We start from the raw sequence: 23,302 nt of genomic DNA, 5'->3' as shown, positions 1-23,302 counted from the left end.
TTAAATAATTCACATCACTGTAAATTAACAAAAAACACTTCAAATCAAAATCAAATCAAATTATATTTGTCAAATGCTTCGTAAACCACAGGTGTAAACTAACAGTGAAATTATTACTTACGGGTCCTTCCCAAGTTTCTCTGTGGAGATCACTATGGGCCTATAATGTTTAGACCAGGGCTCTCCAACCCTGTTCCTGGAGAGCTACAGTCCAATAGGTTTTCGCTCCAACCCTAATTGACCGAAAACCTACAGGAGGGTAGCTCTCCAGGAACATGGTTGGAGAGCCCTGGTTTAGGCAATCTCTGACAGTTGAGGGGGCACATTATCATGGGATATTGATGTCTTCCGTTGACATTAAAGTGTACTGTACACTACAAGCCATACAATAATCTGATCTATAGACATTGGTCACAGTAAAGGACCCAGGCTGTCACAACAACAGAGGTTTGCAAAGTAACAGGGCTGAGAGGCCAAGAGAGAGAGAGAGAGAGAGAGAGAGAGAGAGAGAGAGAGAGAAAGAGAAAGAGAGAGAGCGAGAGAAGGTGGGCAACAGCCGATTCATAGTGGCAGACTATGTCACGCAGGGAGAAGTACCAGTCATTATTCACGCTGGGCCTGGTGTGTGTGTGTGAGTGTGTGGCCGTGGTGCTAGCAGGACATGCTGTCTAAATAGGCCATCTACAGCAGACAACAATGGCCACCTCGTGTACTGGTTAATGAATGGATCCATCCCTCGGCTGTGGCTTTTGTTGTTGATTTATTTTAACATTCATACATTGGGTTGGGCAATATATTATATATAACAGATTTTAATAGACTTTCTCCATTCTGATGGTTTTATTCTCAATTTGTTGAACTTTTCATTGTATTAGCACTTCATAGACTCCCAAGTGGCGCAGCGGTCTAAGGCACTGCATCTCAGTGCTTGAGGCGTCACTACAGACCCTGGTTTGATTCCAGGCTGTATCACAACCCGGCCGTGATTGGGAGTCCCATAGGGTGGCGCACAATTTGCCCAGCGTCGTTCTGGTTTGGCCGGGATAGGCCGTCATTGTAAATAATATTTTTTTTAACTGACTTGCCTAGTTAAATAAAGGTAAAATAAATAAATAGTAAAAATCCATACCGGTATGTGATTCCATATGAGTATACCGGTATATACGATATATATCGCCCAGCCCTACTCATACATGGAAGAACAGGCCTGGAGGCCTTCTATTGGAAACAATGGTAACCCTGTACATTGAGTTGCCCCTATTACTATGTAACTACACAGTAATAACTGTAGTAACAGCATAGTAGTTACATATTAATTGCTTTGTAATTACATGGTAATAGGGTTTAGCGGTATCGGTTATTACATAAGTGGAACAAGGACTGTGTAAATAAACATCCACTTTCTGACGGTTATTCCACATGTGTAATTACTCATGATTTATTTTGTTACTACCCATTGTTTTTCTTGTAGACAGTTGTTTGTAGTAGATAGTTTTTGTACTTAGCCTAATTGTAAAAAAAATAACTGAACATCTGTCAACTCTGTGGCACATATGCGCACGCACGCACGCACTTAGCCCACCCAACTACCTCATCCCCATATCGTTATTTACATTGTTATTTATTTTGCTCATTTGCACCCCAGTATCTCTATTTGCACATCATCTTCTGCACATCTATCACTCCAGTGTTAATTCTAAATTGTAATTATTTTGCACTATGGCCTATTTATTGCCTTACCTTCATAACTTACTACATTTGCACACACTGTATATAGATTTTCTATTGTGTTATTGACTGTACATTTTGTTTATTCCATATGTAACTCTGTGTTGTTGTTGTTTTTAATCACACTGCTTTGCTTTATCTTGGCCAGGCTCCAACACAAAGCCCTCTTGTTGTTAGTAAAGTGAAATTAAAATGAAGACTATTGAAATTAATTATGCCTACTGTCAGCACCATGAGCTGCCCATTTCTGACTGTTTGTGCCGCGGCTGCTGCTTCAAGTTTGGTATTTGGTATTTATTAGGATCCCCATTAGCCGCTGCAAACACATCAGCTACTCTTCCTGGGGACCACATGAAAAATGACATAATAAATAGTATAGAACATTATTAGTCAAGGATAGAAATACATACATTTAAATGTCTCACATAGCCTACATATCAGTACATACACACAATATCTAGGTCTAATACATTGTACAGTGCAAATTACAATACAATATACACTACCGTTCAAAAGTTTGGGGTCACTTAGAAATGTCCTTGTTTTCGAAAGAAAAGCAATTTTTTGGTCCATTAAAATAACATCAAATTGATCAGAAATACAGTGTAGACATTGTTAATGTTGTAAATGGCTATTGTAGCTGGAAACGGCTGATTTTCTATGGAATATCTACATAGGCGTACAGAGGTCCATTATCAGCAACCATCAGTCCTGTGTTCCAATGGCACGGTGTGTTTGCTAATCCAAGTTTATCATTTTAAAAGGCTAACTGATCATTAGAAAACCCTTTTGCAACAGCTGAAAACTGTTGTGCTGATTAAAGAAGCAATAAAACTGGCCTTCTTGAGACTAGTTGAGTATCTGGAGCATCAGCAATTGTGGGTTCGATTACAGAATCAAAATGGCCAGAAACAGAGAACTTTCTTCTGAAACTCATCGGTCTATTATTGTTCTGAGAAATGAAGGCTATTCCATTCAAGAAATGTCCAAGAAATTGAAGATCACGTACAACGCTGTGTACTACTCCCTTCACAGAACAGCGCAAAGAGGAGTGGGAGGCCCCGGAGGAGTGGGAGGCCCCGGTGCACAACTGAGCAAGAGGACAAATACATTAGAGTCTCTAGTTTGAGAAACAGACGCCTCACAGGTCCTCAACTGGCAGCTTCATTAAATAGTACACGCAAAACACCAGTCTCAACGTCAACAGTGAAGAGGCGACTCCGGGATGCTGACCATCTAAGCAGAGTTGCAAAGAAAAAGCCATATCTCAGACTGGCCAATAAAAATAAAAGATTAAGATGGGCAAAAGAACACAGACACTGGACAGAGGAAGATTGGAAAAAAGTGTTATGGACAGACGAATTGAAGTTTGAGGTGTTCGGATCACAAAGAAGAACATTTGTGAGACGCAGACCAAATGAAAAGATGCTGGAGGAGTGCTTGATGCCATCTGTCAAGCATGGTTGAGGCAATGTGATGGTCTGGGGGTGCTTTGGTGGTGGTAAAGTGGGAGATTTGTACAGGGTAAAAGGGATCTTGAAGAAGGAAGGCTATCACTCCATTTTGCAATGCCATGCCATACCCTACCCTGTGGACGGCACTTGATTGGAGCCAATTTCCTCCTACAACAGGACAATGACCCAAAGCACAGCTCCAAACTCTGCAATAACTATTTAGGGAAGAAGCAGTCAGCTGGCATTCTGTCTATAATGGAGTGGCCAGCACAGTCACCGGATCTCAACCCCGAGCTGTTGTGGGAGCAGCTTGACCGTATGGTACGTAAGAAGTGCCCATCAAGCCAATCCAACTTGTGGGAGGTGCTTCAGGAAGCATGGGGTGAAATCTCATCAGATTACCTCAACAAATTGACAATTAGAATGCCAAAGGTCTGCAAGGCTGTAATTGCTGCAAATGGAGGATTCTTTAACGAAAGCAAAGTTTGAAGGACACAATTATTATTTATATTAAAAATCATTATTTCTAACCTTGTCAATGACTACATTTCCTATGCATTTTGCTATATCTCCTACTCAAACTCATTTCATGTATGTTTTCATGGAAAACAAGGACATTTCTAAGTGACCCCAAACTTTTGAACAGTAGTGCTATTCACAGTTCACTTTGTGCAGTAAGGTGTTCTTTTATCTGTTTTTTGAAACTGGTTTTATTGCTAGCTTGAGTTACCTGGGGTGGCAGAGAGTTCCATGTAGTCATGGCTCTATTTAATATTGTGCATTTCCCAGCCTCTGTTCTGGATCTAGGGACTGTGAAGAGACCTCTGGTTGCATGTCTTCTGACGAACAGTGTCTGAACTGTATGCCAACTGATTGAACAGACAGTTCGGTACCTTCAACACATCAATACCTCGCACAAAGACCAATAGTGAAGCAGTTTCAGCACTACAATGGAAGTTACTCGAATCAGTCTTAATGGGAGGCCTACACAACAGTCATTGGTTAGGCATCACACATAAATGTTTTGGATCAGCAAGAGCAGAGCTCAGGGTTGGAATATCCATTGCAGTGTGTAATGCAGCCTAGTTGTACACCATCCCAGCAGGTATCTTAGAAATATAACTTTGCTCTGTGCTTCTCCGAGCATGCACTTCGTAGCCAATATCCTATAGCCTATGGATAATTTGATTGAGACCACACTAAATAGCCTATAGGCACACTTGATATTGCGCGCCCAGCGGAGAATCAGAGATGAGGGACGGCATCAGGCACACATCGATATATAGCCTAATAAGCAAAAAATTCTAAAACACTGAGAAATATAGACATTTAATTAATTACAAATTACATTACCCTCCCCTGGACTGAAATTGAAATTACATGACCCTCCCCCATTTTCCTCCAGGTATCCATTACGCACATTTAGATCCCATCCCTAAGTTAGACCATTTCATCCACTTATAAAAACACAACATCGCTATCAGAAAAGATGATTGGAGATATGGACTACCCTACTAGTATACAGTCACTGATCTGCCTGTCCTGTCCTTTCCAACCGCCTCGCTCTGCTTGCTCTGCTCGCCCGCTTCTGGTGAGTTTTTGCTTTAACTCACTCCACCTGACGGCTATACTGCAGGTTGCCCGGCAACTGTTATTTTACATCATCACCCTCCCAGAGGGTTCCATATTTGACAGGTCCACATAACTCAGCCGCTCGGTCGGGGGAAGTACGTAGTCCTCCACTGGTTGCCGTGGCGTCTACAGTGCTACCGTTGCCTGAGGCGCTGGAGAGGATGCATTGGTTTATGACTGGAGATGTCGCCATAGTGACGCTTCAGCGGCTGGTACCAAACACACCCCAGCCTCCTCAGCCATACAAGGGTATCAGTGAGTGTCACAGACTCCCTGTCATAACCCTGCACTAAAGCCCTCCCAGCATCTCTATTCCCTGTGGCCTAGGGTTGAATAGCGGGAAACGGGTTACTGAGATTTACAGAGATTTCCCGCCCAAACCCACTCCCTTTTATATAAGAGAAAGCGTTAAATTATAATACATTATTTCTATGAACTGCATGACGTGAAATGTAACTGTTAAATTATTTGCAATGTCTAAATATGGCTTCTCTACGGCCTTCTCTCTGCTATCTGCATGATCAAGGTGGGGACAGACAGCCCATCTCAGTATGGAGCGCAGTACACAATGCATGTAGACCCATCATCTCATCATGGTAACATGTTTTCCTTGTGACAGGTAGGCCTACATTTGCTGCAACATAGCCTATGCTACAGTAATATAAGGACTGAATGTGCTTCAAATTTGCACATCTCCATCTGGCTTTCGGGGGTCAAATTATTTTCTAAAGACAATTTTTTAAAATTGCAGTTGCAGAGTTTTAAAACAGTCTATCACTCGAATATCGTTGCTTTAAATCAGGGGTGTCAAACTCCATGGAGGGCCTAGTGTCTGCATTTTTTTTGGTTTTTCCTTTCAATTAAGACCTAGACAACCAGGTGTGGGGAGTTCCTTACTAATTACTGACCTTATTTCATCAATCAAGTACAAGGGTGGAGTGAAAACCCGCAGAAACTCGGCCCTGAGTTTGACACGTGCTTTAAATCAACGTGCATGTGAGCACTCTCTCACAGTCTTTCTCTCTCTTCATCGATTCCATTCAAATTGCTTCCAAAACATATCATCCTCTTCTATACAGTGTATTCGGAAAGTATTCAGACCCCTTGACTTTTCCACATTGTGTTCCATTATTCAGCCTTATTCTAAAATGGAAGAAATTAATTTTTTCCCTCATCAATCTACACACAATACCCAATAATGACAAAGCGAAAACAGGTTTTTAGAAATGTTTGCTAATTTATGAAGAAAAACAAAGAAGAAAATACCTTATTTACATAAGTATTCAGACCCTTTGATGTGAGACTCGAAATTGAGCTCAGGGACATCATGTTTCCATTGATCATCCTGTGGTAATTTCAATTGATTGGACATGATTTGGAAAGACACAAACCTGTCTATATAAGGTCCCACAGTTGACAGTGTATGTCAGAGCAAAAACCATGCCATTAGGTCGAAGGAATTGTCTGTAGAGCTCTGAGACAGGATTGTGTCGAGGCACAGATCTAGGGAAGGGTACCAAAAAATATCTGCAGCATTGAAGGTCATTCTTAAATGGAAGAAGTTTGGAAACACCAAGACTCTGCCTAGAGCTGGCCGCCTGGCCAAACTGAGCAATCGGGGGAGAAGGGCCTTGGTCAAGGAGGTGACCATGAACCCGATGGTCACTCTGATGGGAGAACCTTCCAGAAGGACAACAATCTGTGCAGCACTCCACCAATCAGAACTTAATGGTAGAGTGCCCAGACTGAAGCCACTCCTCAGTAAAAAGGCACATGCCAGCCAGCTTGGAGTTTGACAAAAAAGGCACCTAAAGGACTCTCAGACCATGAGAAACAAGATTCTCTGGTCTGATGAAACCAAGATTGAACTGTTTTTGTAATGAATATGAATTCGGAGGACAGAAATTATTAAATATTAAAGCATTAGACCTACAGTGGGGAAAAAAAGTATTTAGTCAGCCACCAATTGTGCAAGTTCTCCCACTTAAAAAGATGAGAGAGGCCTGTAATTTTCATCATAGGTACACGTCAACTATGACAGACAAAATGAGAAAAACAAATCCAGAAAATCACATTGTAGGATTTTTAATGAATTTATTTGCAAATTATGGTGGAAAATAAGTATTTGGTCAATAACAAAAGTTTCTCAATACTTTGTTATATACCCTTTGTTGGCAATGACACAGGTCAAACGTTTTCTGTAAGTCTTCACAAGGTTTTCACACACTGTTGCTGGTATTTTGGCCCATTCCTCCATGCAGATCTCCTCTAGAGCAGTGATGTTTTGGGGCTGTCGCTGGGCAACACAGACTTTCAACTCCCTCCAAAGATTTTCTATGGGGTTGAGATCTGGAGACTGGCTAGGCCACTCCAGGACCTTGAAATGCTTCTTACGAAGCCACTCCTTCGTTGCCCGGGCGGTGTGTTTGGGATCATTGTCATGCTGAAAGACCCAGCCACGTTTCATCTTCAATGCCCTTGCTGATGGAAGGAGGTTTTCACTCAAAATCTCACGATACATGGCCCCATTCATTCTTTCCTTTACACGGATAAGTCGTCCTGGTCCCTTTGCAGAAAAACAGCCCCAAAGCATGATGTTTCCACCCCCATGCTTCACAGTAGGTATGGTGTTCTTTGGATGCAACTCAGCATTCTTTGTCCTCCAAACACGACGAGTTTAGTTTTTACCAAAAAGTTCTATTTTGGTTTCATCTGACCATATGACATTCTCCCAATCCTCTTCTGGATCATCCAAATGCACTCTAGCAAACTTCAGACGGGCCTGGACATGTACTGGCTTAAGCAGGGGGGCACGTCTGGCACTGCAGGATTTGAGTCCCTGGCGGCGTAGTGTGTTACTGATGGTAGGCTTTGTTACTTTGGTCCCAGCTCTCTGCAGGTCATTCACTAGGTCCCCTCGTGTGGTTCTGGGATTTTTGCTCACCGTTCTTGTGATCATTTTGACCCCACGGGGTGAGATCTTGCGTGGAGCCCCAGATCGAGGGAGATTATCAGTGGTCTTGTATGTCTTCCATTTCCTAATAATTGCTCCCACAGTTGATTTCTTCAAACCAAGCTGCTTACCTATTGCAGATTCAGTCTTCCCAGCCTGGTGCAGGTCTACAATTTTGTTTCTGGTGTCCTTTGACAGCTCTTTGGTCTTGGCCATAGTAGAGTTTGGAGTGTGACTGTTTGAGGTTGTGGACAGGTGTCTTTTATACTGATAACAAGTTCAAACAGGTGCCATTAATACAAGTAACGAGTGGAGGACAGAGGAGCCTCTTAAAGAAGAAGTTACAGGTCTGTGAGAGCCAGAAATCTTGCTTGTTTGTAGGTGACCAAATACTTATTTTCCACCATAATTTGCAAATAAATTCATTAAAAATCCTACAATGTGATTTTCTGGATTATTTTTTCTCAATTTGTCTGTCATAGTTGACGTGTACCTATGATGAAAATTACAGGCCTCTCTCATCTTTTTAAGTGGGAGAACTTGCACAATTGGTGGCTGACTAAATACTTTTTTCCCCACTGTAATACAATACATTACATTAATACAGTCCACACTACTGGAGCTTGTTTCATTGATTTACCCAAGAGAGCATAGCTACATTTATGGGCTTTTATGTTTTTCTGTGGTGCGTAATGTGTGCTAGCCTATTCATCATAGATCAGGGTTTCCCAAACTCGGTCCTGGGGCCCCTAGCACTACACAGCTGATTCAAATAACCAACTCATCATCAAGATTTGATTATTTGAATCAGCTGTGTAGTGACTGAGTTTCATTCAAAACTGTAACTCGGTCACTCAGGAACATTCACTGTGTTTTAGGTTATTCTCTTGCTGAAAGGTGAATAGACTTTGTATTGGATAAAGGCGCTATCATCTGGGCTTTTTTGGGCTCTTATTTATATGCTTTATATACTTTTAAATGAAACTTTTGGTTTGGGCAGGAAATACCGGGTTACCCGGGAGAAACGTTATTTATTCTCGGGATGGAACATTTATAAAATATCAGGAAAATATTGAACCCTACTGTGGCCTGTCACTCTGTGACCTCACCTGTATGTCACTCTGTGACCTCACCTGTATGTCACTCTATGACCTCACCTGTATGTCACTCTTTGAAAAAAAGGTGCTATCTAGAACCTGAAAGGGTTCTTCCGTTGTCCCCATAGTACAACCCTTTGAAGAACCCTTTTTGGTTCCAGGTAGAACTCTTTTGGTTCCACATAGAACCCTTCTGGAACCAAAAAGGGTCAGATCACATGGAGTGGATCAGCACCTGCTACAAAGGTCAAAGTTCACAGAAAAGGCAGCCTATATGTTTGCATCTAAGAATACAAGAAGGAAATGTATTTTTCAGTTCATATGGACCTAGTGCCCTTTACATTCAAATTCTGTACAGGCTATTAAGCACAGAATTGATTTCTAAACAAAAGAGCGCGTCTCGGCGTTGAAGAAGGTCAAAGCGCTTTTCACACAACCATTTGAGAGGATCTAAATTTGCTAGCCAGCTTTAACCCTTGATGAATTTGATCAGATTTGTATTAGAACACAAGGGCCCATTATAATAGGATCACATAAGCTTTTCTCTTTTCTCTCTGCCTGGGTGGGTAAGTACCTGTGTGCAAACAGTATCTGAGGCGTAAATAGGTGAAATTAACAGTATCTGAGGCGTAACCAGGTGTAATTAACAGTATCTGAGGCGTAACCAGGTGTAATGAACAGTATCTGAGGCGTAACCAGGTGTATGTAACAGTCTCTGAGGCGTAATCAGGTGTAATTAACGGAGGGCATGGAAAGGAAGTGAATCTAACTTACCCGTAGAATCTCCTCCACGCAGCTGGAGTCACTGGACAGGCCGACCTGCAGACACACAGAAGAACAAGGCTGTTGTTAGACAAAGAGGAAGAAAAGGCACCAGATAGTTTCAAAGAAAGGACAGTAGCCTAAAGGTAGCCAAAAGACGTAATGGTAAACTAAAGACCATCTCAACAAATAGATGGTAGCCCAGTGGTTAAGAGTTTTGGGCCAGAAACCGAAAGGTCGCTGGTTCGAATCCCCGAGCTCACTAGGTGAAAAATCTGTCGATGTGCCCTTGAGCAAGGCACTTAACCCTAATTGCGCCTGTAAGTCGCTCTGGATAAGAGTGTTTGCTAACTGACTAAACAAAAAGAAAGAAGATAACCCCCAGAGTACGTGATATATTCAGACAACACATATTGAGTGGTATTCATTATTCAAGGACAGATAGGCTTACCTATTCTGTCTGAGAGATGACTGTTAGGGGACAGATAGGCCTATATATTCTGTCTGAGAGATGACTGCTAGGGGACAGATAGGCCTATCTATTCTGTCTGAGAGATGACTGCTAGAGGACAGATAGGCCTATCTATTTTTTATCTGACTGGGTCGGATAAATCCTAGACCTGGAACGGGCCAGGACTGGGTGAGATAAATCCTAGACCTGGAATGGGCCAGGACTGGGTCAGATAAATCCTAGACCTGGAACGGGCCAGGACTGGGTCAGATAAATCCTAGACCTGGAACGGGCCAGGACTGGTCGGATAAATCCTAGACCTGGAACGGGCCAGGACTGGTCGGATAAATCCTAGACCGGGCCAAGACTGGGTCGGATAAATCCTAGACCTGGAACGGGCCAGGACTGGGTCGGATAAATCCTAGACCTGGAACGGGCCAGGACTGGTTCAGATAAATCCTTGACCTGGAACGGGCCAGGACTGGTTCAGATAAATCCTAGACCTGGAACGGGCCAGGACTGGTTCAGATAAATCCTAGACCTGGAACGGGCCAGGACTGGTTCAGATAAATCCTAGACCTGGAACAGGCCAGGATTGGGCCTGCCTGCCTGCCTGCATGCGTGCGTGCCTGCGTGCGTGTGTAGGCTACAGTATGTACTGTAGTTGATCTCTGGGCTGGCTGATTATACCATGCCACCTACAGAGCCACATGGGACCCTGGCTGACTGGCTGGCTCTCACAGTCTGCTCTGTTAGTGACATCAGCCCACCTCGGGTATGACTGGGGGCATCCTGACACTGGAAAGGTCAGTGGGTCTGAGGAGATGGTTGGGGGCGGTGGGTAGGGGTGAGGTGTGGGGTGAAGAGTGATGGAGAGAGCAGAGCTGGGCTTTATCCACCTCAGGCTGCATGGAGCTGGGTAGCTACACACAGCAGCATCCCCCAGATACTCCCTATGCCATGGTTGACCTGTCATGTTTCTCCACAGCCCTCCTACTTCCACTATCCCTCTCTGCCTCTATTTGACACAATGGTGTGATCTGTGTTGAAAAGCTGCTAAACTACATGCAAGAACACATCCACAGTAAGAATCTGTAGTTGTAAATTATATATTGTGGTTTAATGAATATGCATCTCTGCAATGTACCAGTTCTTATTTCATTATGAGTATAAAAAAAACTGAAACCATGACAGAAAGCAATTATAACACAAAAAACGGCAGAACGTGTTGTTTAACTATTACATCAAATAGCTCATTAGTAAAACTAATAATAACATCTATATTTCACCGGTATTCCTCTCAGGTGATATTAGTGTTCGACTGTTTGCGTCTGTGTGTTTATGACTGAGCCGTGCTGCACAGTGCCAGTCCACGGCAGAGGGAGTCTGAAGGCATCCTAATTCATCCCAGATCCCACAAGAGGAGATGGAGTCTGTAGGAGCTTTATAAACAAGCCTCACAGACAGACATAAACTTCCTGTTAGCTCAACCACCAGTACATAATATCCTGTTCCCATAGAAACCAACAGAGGAGCTCTAATCAGAACGTTCTCTACCATTGTCCTCTGTCTAATAGAAGATACAGAGGCACAGCTTATTACAGCCACACCGGGGTTCATATCCCCATCACCTGTGGTGAACCCCATTTAGAATACAGGCGTGACTCTCTGAGGTTCTCTATGTCTGCTTTGTTCTTCTGCCTCGGGAATGAACACCAAATGTCAACGATATAAAGAGGAATCCTAGTTCAGTGAAACTGTTTACACCCGCTCTGAGAGGCTTGGGCTTGTTGGGATCAAGTCAGATGTGACAGATATCTGGATTCTTATTGCAGTGTTATTGTCATGTTTATGATGCTGGAGCAAATGGGAGTCGGCTGAGATAATACAAAGAGCAGCAGTCACAATGCAGCCGGCTGGCTGACACAAATTGTGACATTTCAGATAGCATTTGACGAAGGCATTTCCAATAGGTTGAGGAGTGAGTTTACAACCGTATTAAAGCAAGGAGTCACCTTCATTTCTTATTTTCCCCGAAGTTATTTTACAAGTTTTACAGGTCCCGTGTAGCTCAGTTGGTAGAGCATGGCGCTTGCAACGCCAGGGTTGTGGGTTCGATTCCCACGGGGGGCCAGTATGAAAAATGTATGCACTCACTAACTGTAAGTCGCTCTGGATAAGAGCATCTGCTAAATGACTAACATGTAACAAAACGACTGGAACAGAACTATCCAGCTGAGATCTTATTTCCTCACTCAGGCAGGGTTCTCTGTGTACCTGCCGTTCCAGTCAGATTGAATGGGCATTGGGCTTACAAATGATTTCTCTGATAAAGGCACATTTCCCATGGGAATAAAAGCTTTGCAAGATGCCAGTGTTCCAGAATAGCGTGGTCCCATGGCCAATGTAAAATAAAAATGAGAAATGCTCTTCAGATCTAATTCTCTCCAGCTCCATGTTAAAAACCATTTGTGTGGACAGAGTATGGACTGTAAAGTGGATGCAGAATTCTGAAGTCATGAGGGATCAAAAAACACAGAGGATCCAATTCTGAATATTGAGCAGCTCATTGTTACAACTGGTTAACACTCACAAGTTTTAATCACACTAAAGCAGTTCATTGTATCTTCAGTCTTAGGTAAATATTTATTCTTAGGGCAAACTCAGTAGAAATGGTTCAAATAGAGGTTCCCTCAAAAGACATCATAGTAAAATAGAAGGATGTATTGTAATGTTCTGGGATCGATGGGTTAGTCTGTGGACATCTGAGGGGTGGAATTAAGATTAGAGGGATTGGTTGATTTGACTATGATGCACTTGTGCAGTATAAACAGGAAGAGACTATACATGTATGTATGAATTGGAATGTTTTCCACCTGGAGGTGGTGGTTGGTGAGATTTGTTTATTTTAAATAAAAAATGATTCAAGTAAAGTTATTTGATATACTAATCTGTCTGCTAGTTTCATAGCTGATCTAACATGCTTGGGGTTTTTCTCACACGGAAAAAGCAAAGCATTTTAATTGTCAGATGCAGATATCACTAGATGTGTCACTAATCTCTTTCCAAGTTCTGTTTTTGGCACGACATGGGAGAATGGAAAAAAATAAGAAAAGAATAGAGGAAAAAATGTAATTCACCACGTTCTGCAAGACTGCAGAAAGCTTTCAGGGAAAAAGAAGACGTATTCCTTTGAATGATGTGCGGATCCGGGGAATATTGCAGAGGCAATTACTGGGGCAGAAATCCGTTTTCTCTGAAATAAGCTGTTGAGAAAAGCATCTGCGCATCAACAACAGATAAGATGTATGTGGCACAAGGCTCTGATGCGCTCTGAAACAGCTCAAATTGTGCTTAAAAAGTGGAAGAGCAGCTCCAGGAATAAATAGGTAGATTTCAACATGAGATGAGAAGCAGCTCACAGATGGCTTTGTATCTGTCTACCCTTCTGACAATGGACGGATGAATAAACAAGGGGAAAAACATGATAGTCACAGAAAATCCCACAGCACAGTCGACACATTCATGGGCTGAGATATAGACACAGATGAATTGATGAACTATGAAATGATTATTATTATTATTTTTTTATTTTTTCAATTGCAGGTCTTCACACAAACCCAAGTGTGATATGAATAAATTTGAGTATACATTTACATTTTACATTTTAGTCATTTAGCAGACGCTCTTATCCAGAGCGACTTACAGGAGCAATTAGGGTTAAGTGCCTTGCTCAAGGGCACATTAACGTCATTTAGCAGACGCTCTTAGCCAGAGCGACTCACAAATTGGTGCGTTCACCCTATAGCCAGTGGGATAACCACTTTACAATTGGGGGGGGGGGGGGGGGGGGGGGGGGGGGGGGGGTAGAAGGATTCCTTTATCCTATCCCAGGTATTCCTTAAAGAGGTGGGGTTTCAAATGTCTCCGGAAGGTGGTGAGTGACTCCGCTGTCCTGGCGTCGTGAGGGAGCTTGTTCCACCATTGGGGTGCCAGAGCAGCGAACAGTTTTGACTGGGCTGAGCGGGAACTATGCTTCCGCAGAGGAAGGGGAGCCAGCAGGCCAGAGGTGGATGAGCGCAATGCCCTCGTTTGGGTGTAGGGACTGATCAGAGCCTGAAGGTACAGAGGTGCCGTTCCCCTCACTGCTCCATAGGCAAGCACCATGGTCTTGTAGCGGATGCGAGCTTCAACTGGAAGCCAGTGGAGTGTGCGGAGGAGGGGGGTGACGTGAGAGAACTTGGGAAGGTTGAACACCAGACGGGCTGCGGCATTCTGGATGAGTTGTAGGGGTTTAATACATCTTATCAACACTGACAGTTTTCTAGTAGGAAAATTGCACTCGTACAACAAAGTACTTTAATCATACGTTTTCGTTTCAGTCGCCTCCATCTCCTCTAACTGAAGCTAATTGAAGAGATTTTTTTTTCTATTGATAATGTAAAATGAACAGCCATACAGAAAGACTAATGTGAAGGTGAAATTACAGAGGAGGAACTTCTGGATGCAATTAAAGACTTTAAGTCCGGGAAAACTCCAGGGTTGGATGGCATACCAGTCGAGGTATACCAAACCTTTTTGGATATACTCAGAGGACCGTTATTAGCATGTTTTAACCACTCCTGTAAATGGTAGATTATCAGACACTCAAGAAGAAGGTCTGATTTCATTATTACTGAAACAGGATACAAGTGGAAAATTGAAAATTGGAGGGCCCTTACACTTCAGTGTTGTGATGCAAAAATTCTAGCAAAATGTATAGCGCATAGAATTAAAAAAGGTATTGTCGGACATCATTTATTCTAATCAGACAAGTTTTTTACATGGAAGATACATTGGAGGTAATATAAGGCAAGTACTGGAAACAATAGAACACTATGAAAAATCTGGGAAACCAGGCCTGCTATTCATAGCAGACTTCAAAAGGCATTTGATAAAGTACGACTGGGGTTTATATATAAATGCCTGGAACATTTCAATTTTGGAGAATCTCTTATAAAATGGGTTAAAAATCATGTATAGTAACCCTAGGTGTAAAATAGTAAATAATGGCTATTTCTCAGAACATTTTAAACTGTCAAGAGGAGTGAAACAAGGTTGTCCACTATCGACATATCTTTTTATTATGGCCATCGAGATGTTAGCTATTAAAATCAGATCCAACCTTAAAAACAAAGGTGTCATTGTACGCTGATGATTCATGTTTTCTTTTAAATCCACAACTTGAATCCCTCCACAGCCTCATAGAGAATATAGATACCTCTCTGGATTGCAACCAAATTGTGATAAATGTACTATATTAGATATTGGATCACTTAAAAATACAATTTTTACATTACCATGCAGTTTACCAATAAAATGGTCTGATGGTGATGTGGATATACTTGGAATACATATCCCAATTGAAATGAATGATTTCACTCCAATAAATTTGAATAGAAAGTTAGAAAAAATAGATAAGATCTTGCTACCATGGAAAGGTAAATACCTGTCAATTTGTGGAAAAATCACCCTGATTAACTCTTTAGTATTATCCCAGTTTACCTATTTGCTTATTGTCTTGCCTACGCCTAGCAAACAGTTTTTTAAATTATATGAGAAACAAACATTCCATTTTATTTGGAACGGCAAGCCAGACAAAATTAAATGGGCCAATTTATATAATGAATATGAATTCGGAGGACAGAAATTATTAAATATTAAAGCATTAGACCTATCACTAAAAGCTTCAGTCATACAAAAGTTATACTTAAATCCAAACTGGTTCTCTAGCAAATTAGTAAGATTGTCTCACCCAATGTTCAAGAATGGCCTTTTCACCTTTATTCAGATATATAAAGGGATATATCACTATTTCTAAAATATCACTATTTCTAAAACAAGCCATAGAAAGTTGGTTGCAATTTCAATTTAATCCTCCAAAAATGACAGAACAAATAATGCAACAAATATTGTGGTTAAACTCAAATATACTAATTGATAAAAAATATTTTGGAAATGTTTGCTCTACCCAAAATTACAACCAAATAATTGCAGCATTACCGCAAAAATGGAAGAGGAAAGTGGAAAGGGGAAAAAGTAAGGAACTTGTCTGTCGGCCTTGCATTAAAGAACATAATTGGTTAAAGAAAACTGTGATAAATAATAAAGTATACCAGTTTCATTTAAGGACCAAAGGATTGACAGCCGTCCCATATAGATTGCAAAATAGTTGTGACACTCTGGCTCTATGGACTTTGAATATTGAGCCAGGGTTGTTCATTTTCATGTGTTTGGGTGTATTTCATTTGGTGGTGTTGGGGATGGGTGAGTTTCATTTTGTTTGTGTTGTGGTGATTGGTCTATGACTCCCAATCGGAGGTAACGAGTGTCAGCTGTCGGCTCGTTATCTCTGATTGGGAGCCATATATATTCTGTGTGTTTTCTCCTTTGTTTGGTGGGTTATTGTTTCTGTGTTGCTGTTAGTCTGTATCAGTATTTGAACTTCACGTATCGTCATTTGTTGTTTTCTTCGTGGTTGCTTTAAATAATAAAGTCATCATGTTCACTCGCAACGCTGCGCATTGGTCCGCTCCTTTAGACGATCGTGACAGAATAACCCACCACAAAAGGACCAAGCAGCGTAACAAGCGGCAACAGGACCTACCTACACAGGAGTTATGGACGCCTCCTAAGGATTTTTGGACATGGGAGGAGATTCGGGCTGGAAAGGGTCCTTGGGCACAACCGGAGGAATATCACCGCCCTCGTGAAGAGCTGGAGGCAGCCAAAGCCGAGAGGAGGTGGTACGAGGAGGCAGCGCGAAGGCGAGGCTGGAAGCCCGTGGAAGAGAGGCAACCCCAAGAAATTTTTTGGGGGGGGCACATGGCTGGGGCAGCTGGGCAGCAGGAGGCTGCCACAGGGAGAAAAGGAGAGAAGGCTAACGGAGTAAGGGAGCCATTGGCGAGTAGAAGGAGGGAAGTTGTTGTGGCACGGCATGAGAGACTGAAGTGTGTTACCAGTCCGGTCCGGCCCGTTCCTGATCCCCAGTTAAGGCCAGTGGTGTGTGTTCCCGGTATGGACCGGCCTGTTCCTACTCCACGCACCAGGTCCACGATGTGCGTCGCCAGCCGGCCAGAGTCTGCCGTCTGCCCAACGGCGCCTGAACTGGCCGTCTGCCCAACGGCGCCGGAACTGCCCGTCTGCCCTAGGGCGTCTGAACTGCCCGTCTGCCAAGCGCTGCATAAGCCGCCCGTCTGTACTGAGCCTGCAAAGCCGCCCGTCTGCCATGAGCCTTCAGAGCCGTCCGCCAGATCGGAGCCGCTAGAGCCTTCCGCCAGACAGGAGCCGCTAGAGCCTTCCGCCAGACAGAATCATACACCTGCTATGGAATCAGCAGGAGCCGACGCAGCCCATACTAGACTGGAAGCTCAGGTTCGGGACCAGCAAGAGCAGCTCCTGCAGATGGGAGCCGCCCTGCTGGAGGTGATGACTGCAATCCGAGGCTGGGGTCCGCCTCCACCGCCAGCCGCCCAGCCAGCACCATCAGCCAGCCATGAGCAGCCAGATCCGTCAGCCAGCCATGAGCAGCCAGATCCGTCAGCCAGCCATGAGCAGCCAGATCCGTCAGCCAGCCATGAGCAGCCAGATCCGTCAGCCAGCCATGAGCAGCCAGACCCGTCAGCCAGCCATGAGCAGCCAGACCCGTCAGCCAGCCATGAGCAGCCAGATCCGTCAGCCAGCCATGAGCAGCCAGATCCGTCAGCCAGCCATGAGCAGCCAGATCCGTCAGCCAGCCATGAGCAGCCAGATCCGTCAGCCAGCCATGAGCAGCCAGAGCCGTCCAGCCAGGATCCGCCAGAGCCGTCCAGCCAGGATCCGCCAGAGCCGTCCAGCCAGGATCCGCCAGAGCCGTCCAGCCAGGATCCGCCAGAGCCGTCCAGCCAGGATCCGCCAGAGCCGTCTAGCCAGGATCCGCCAGAGCCGTCCAGCAAGGATCCGCCAGAGCTGTCCAGCCAGGATCCGCCAGAGCCGTCCAGCCAGGATCCGCCAGAGCCGTCCAGCCAGGATCCGCCAGAGCCGTCCAGCCTGGATCTGCCAGAGCCGTCCCGCCGGGATCCGCCAGAGCCGTCCCGCCGGGATCCGCCAGAGCCGTCCCGCCGGGATCCGCCAGAGCCGTCCAGCCGGGATCCGCCAGAGCCGTCCAGCCGGGATCCGCCAGAGCCGTCCAGCCGGGATCCGCCAGAGCCGTCCAGCCGGGATCCGCCAGAGCCGTCCAGCCGGGATCCGCCAGAGCCGACCAGCCGGGATCCGCCATTCAGCCTGGTACTGCCCCTTAGTCCGGTGCTGCCCCTTAGTCAGGTACTGTCCCTTAGTCCGGTGCTGCCCCTTGTCCCGGTGCTGCCCCTTGTCCCGGTGCTGCCCCTTATCCCGGTGCTGCCCCTTATCCCGGTGCTGCCCCTTAGGCCGATGCTGCCCCTTAGTCCGGTGTTGCCCCTTAGTCCAGGTGGGGTTAGTTGGAGGGTGGTCATTGGGAGGAAGCTACCGAAGCAGGTTGTGACTGTGGTGGGGTGGGGATCACGACCGGGGCCAGAGCCGCCACCATGGACAGACGCCCACCCAGACCCTCCCCTAGTCCTGATGTTGGTGCGCCCGGAGTTCGCACCTTTAGGGGGGGGTACTGTGACACTCTGGCTCTATGGACTTTGAATATTGAGCCAGGGTTGTTTATTTTCATGTGTTTGGGTGTATTTCATTTGGTGGTGTTGGGGATGGGTGAGTTTCATTTTGTTTGTGTTGTGGTGATTGGTCTATGACTCCCAATCGGAGGTAACGAGTGTCAGCTGTCGGCTCGTTATCTCTGATTGGGAGCCATATATATTCTGTGTGTTTTCTCCTTTGTTTGGTGGGTTATTGTTTCCGTGTTGCTGTTAGTCTGTATCAGTATTTGAACTTCACGTATCGTCATTTGTTGTTTTCTTCGTGGTTGCTTTAAATAATAAAGTCATCATGTTCACTCGCAACGCTGCGCATTGGTCCGCTCCTTTAGACGATCGTGACAATAGTTGGGAAGAGATTTTTGACGTACGGATTCCATGGCATAGTGTTTCTGAACTGATACGCAAAACAACGCTGAATTTTTCAATTTAAATTATTATATAAAATTCTTGCTACCAATAGAATGTTATTTATATGGGGGATACAATCTTCCCAGCTCTGCAGAAGAGACAGAATCATTAGATCATTTGTTTTGGTACTGTCCATTTGCAGCTTGTTTTTGGACACAGGTCCAGGAATGGCTAAAGGATTGCAATATTTACCTGGAGCTAACCCTGCAGATAGCACTACTTGGTGATCTGAAAAGTCATAGTCAATCAATCAATAATATAATAATACTTTTAGCAAAAAAACATATTTTCAATTTACAATCTGTAGAAACAATGAGAATAGAAAGGTTCAGAACCTTTGTAAAACATCACAGTACAGTTGAAAAATATATGGCAAATAGAAATCCAATATGGTAGATGGGTGGTGTTGAATGGAGTAGAAGGATGGGACTAATAACAACTAACAACAACTAATAACAACAAGATAACTAATAATGTAAGCATACTGTGTCCATAATAAGTATATAGGTTGTAGGTTGGGAGCTTTTGTGAAGGAGCACAGTTAGAAAGATATGGCATATTGAAGCAAACCGGATGGACATCATGAAAATGATCGGAGAGGTTGAGGGTAGAGGAAGTTCAGGAGTAAAAACAAACAAAATAGAATTATTGTAAAATTGACTGTCCATAAAATGTATATAGTATGTACAGTGGGGAGAACAAGTATCTGATACACTGCCAATTTTGCAGGTTTTCCTACTTACAAAGCATGTAGAGGTCTGTAATTTTTATCATAGGTACACTTCAACTGTGAGATCCAGAAAATCACATTGTATGATTTTTAAGTAATTAATTTGCATTTTATTGCATGACATAAGTATTTGATCACCTACCAACCAGTAAGAATTCCGGCTCTCACAGACCTGTTAGTTTTTCTTTAAGAAGCCCTCCTGTTCTCCACTCATTACCTGTATTAACTGCACCTGTTTGAACTCGTTACCTAGACCAGAGAGCTGTGTAAGGATATCAGGGATAAAATTGTAGACCTGCACAATGCTGGGATGGGCTACAGGACAATAGACAAGCAGCTTGGTGAGAAGGCAACAACTGTTGGTGCAATTATTAGAAAATGGAAGAAGTTCAAGATGACGGTCAATCACCCTCGGTCTGGGGCTCCATGCAAGATCTCACCTTGTGGGGCATCAATCAGCCCATTCTGGTGGGAAGCTGCTATAGACCACCAAGTGCTAACAGCCAGTATCTGGATAACATGTGTGAAATGCTTGATAATGTATGTGATATCAATAGAGAGGTATATTTGCTGGGTGATTTAAATATTGACTGGCTTTCATCAAGCTGCCCACTCAAAAAAAAAAAGCTTAAAACTGTAACTAGTGCCTGCAACCTGGTTCAGGTTACAAACAGCACAGTAATGAAATCATCAACATGTATTGATCACATCTTTACTAATATTGCAGATATTTGCTTTAAAGCTTTATCCAAATACATTGGATGCAGTAATCACAATATAGTAGCCATATCTAGGAAAACCAAAGACTGGGCCTAATATAGTGTATAAGAGGTAATACAAGAAGTTTTGAGGATAATAGCGGACGATATTGCCACTCCTATTTGCTATATCTTCAATCTAATCCTACAGGAAAGTGTGTGCCCTCAGGCCTGGAGGGAAACAAAAGTCATTCTGCTACCCAAGAATAGTAAAGCCCTCTTTACTGGCTCAAATAAATGACCAATCAGCCTGTTACCAAGCCTTAGGAAAGAATGAATGGGGCCATGTATCGTGAGATTTTGAGTGAAAACCTCCTTCCATCAGTAAGGGCATTGAAGATGAAACGTGGCTGGGTCTTTCAGCATGACAATGATCCCAAACACACCGCCCGGGAAACGAAGGAGTGGCTTTGTAAGAAGCATTTCAAGGTCCTGGAGTGGCCTAGCCAGTCTCCAGATCTCAACCCCATAGAAAATCTTTGGAGGGAGTTGAAAGTCCATGTTGCCTAGCGACAGCCCCAAAACATCACTGCTCTAGAGGAGATCTGCATGGAGGAATGGGCCAAAATACCAGCAACAGTGTGTGAAAACCTTGTGAAGACTTACAGAAAACGTTTGACCTGTGTCATTGCCAACAAAGGGTATATAACAAAGTATTGAGAAACTTTTGTTGTTGACCAAATACTTATTTTCCACCATAATTTGCAAATAAATTCATAAAAAATCCTACAATGTGATTTTCTGGAATTTCTTTTCTCATTTTGCCTGTCATAGTTGACGTGAACCTATGATGAAAATTACAGGCCTCTCTCATCTTTTTAAGTGGGAGAACTTGCACAATTGGTGGCTGACTAAATACTTTTTTTCCCCACTGTACATTGTGTCTTCCAACGCCCCTCGGATAATGTACATTTGCTGAAGCATTATGACAACGCAGCGACACAATGGTAGGGATTAACTGAGCTGGGCTTATGTCATTGATAAGTCATTGTCTCAACGCAGCCTTACAGTGCATTCGGAAAGTATTCAGACCCCTTCCCTTTTTTCCATATTTTGTTACGATAAAGCCTTATTCTAAAATTGATTAAATAAAATGTTTTCCTCAGCAGGCTACACACAATACCCCATAATGACAAAGCGAAAACAGTTTTTTAGACATTTTTGCACATTTATATAAAAAAAAAAACTGAAATACCTTATTTACATAAGTATTCAGACCATTTGCTATGAGACTCGAAACTGAGCTCAGGCGCATCCTGTTTCCATTGATCATCCTTGAGATGTTTCTACAATTTGATTGGAGTCCACCTGTGGTAAATTCAATTAATTGGACATGATTTGGAAAGGCACACCTGTCTATATAATGTCCCAAAGTTGACAGTGCATGTCAGAGTGAAAACCAAAATATGAGGTCGAAGGAATTGTCCGTACAGCTCCGAGACAGGATTGTGTTGAGGCACAGATCTGGGAAAGGGTACCAAAACATTTCTGCATCATTGAAAGTCTCCAGGAACACAGTGACCTCCATCATTTTAAAGGAAGACATTTGGAACCACCAAGACTCTTCCTAGAGCTGGCCGTCCGCCCAAACTTAGCAATCGGGGGAGAAGGGCCTTGGTCACGGAGGTAACCAAGAACCCGATGGTCACTTTGACAGAGCTCCAGAGTTCCTCTGTGGAGATGGGAGAACCTTCCAGAAGGACAACCATCTCTGCAACACTCCACCAATCAAGCCTTTATGGTAGAGTGGCCAGACGGAAGCCACTCCTCAGTAAAAGGCACATGACAGCCCGCTTGGAGTTTGCCAAAAGGCACCTAAAGGACTCTCAGATCATGAGAAACAAGATTAAACCAAAATTGAACTCTTTGACCTGAATGCAAAGCATCACGTCTGGAGGAAACCTGGCACCATCCCTACGGTGAAGCATGGTGGGGGCAGCATCCTTCTGTGGGGATGTTTTTCAGCGGCAGGGACTGGGAGACTAGTCAGGATTGAGGAAAATATTAACGGAGCAAAGTACAGAGAGATCCTTGATGAAAACCTGCTCCAGAGCACTTAGGACCTCAGACTGGGGCAAAGGTTCACCTTCCAACAAGACAACGACCCTAAGCACACAGTCAAGACAACGCAGGAGTGGCTTCGAGTCAAGTCTCTAAATGTCCTTGAGTGGCACAGCCAGAGCCCGGACTTGAACCGGATCGAACATCTCTGGAGAGACCTGCAAATAGCTGCGCAGCAACGCTCCCCATCCAACCTGACAGAGCTTGAGAGGATCTGCAGAGAAGAATGGGAGAAACTTCCCAAATACAGGTTTGCCAAGCTTGTAGTGTCATACCCATGAAGACTCGAGGCTGTAATCGCTGCCAAAGGTGCTTCAACAAAGTACTGAGTAAAGGGTCTGAATACTTACGTAAATGTGATATTTCAGTTTTTTATGTTTATTCAATTTGCTAATATTTCTAAAACCTGTTTTTGCTTCATCGTTATAGGGTATTGTGTGTAGATTGATGCGGGGAAAAAACAACAATTTAATCCATTTTAGAATAAGGCTTTACCGTAACAAAATGTGGAAAAAGTCAAGGGGTGTCAATACTTTCCGAATGCACTGTATATGAGTGTCCATTGACCT

The 23,302-nt window shown here is 43.7% G+C and overlaps 1 protein-coding gene across 1 annotated transcript in view; it reads right to left on the bottom strand.

The window, feature by feature from the left end:
• Positions 1–23,302, bottom strand: part of LOC311105026 (AF4/FMR2 family member 2-like) — a gene marked incomplete at both ends in the record, with an annotated part of 221,560 nt that overhangs the window by 164,284 nt on the left and 33,974 nt on the right. The window contains one exon of the mRNA XM_084147006.1: positions 9,639–9,683. Coding sequence (XP_084003132.1) covers positions 9,639–9,683 — 45 coding nt within the window. The remainder of the gene's footprint in view (positions 1–9,638; positions 9,684–23,302) is intronic.

Source organism: Coregonus lavaretus (genome assembly GCF_964263955.1).
Source record: "Coregonus lavaretus genome assembly, chromosome: 29".
Classification (NCBI taxonomy): Eukaryota; Metazoa; Chordata; class Actinopteri; order Salmoniformes; family Salmonidae; genus Coregonus; species Coregonus lavaretus.
Note: the sequence above shows the minus strand (reverse complement) of the source record. Positions and strands in the feature narration are given on the sequence as shown.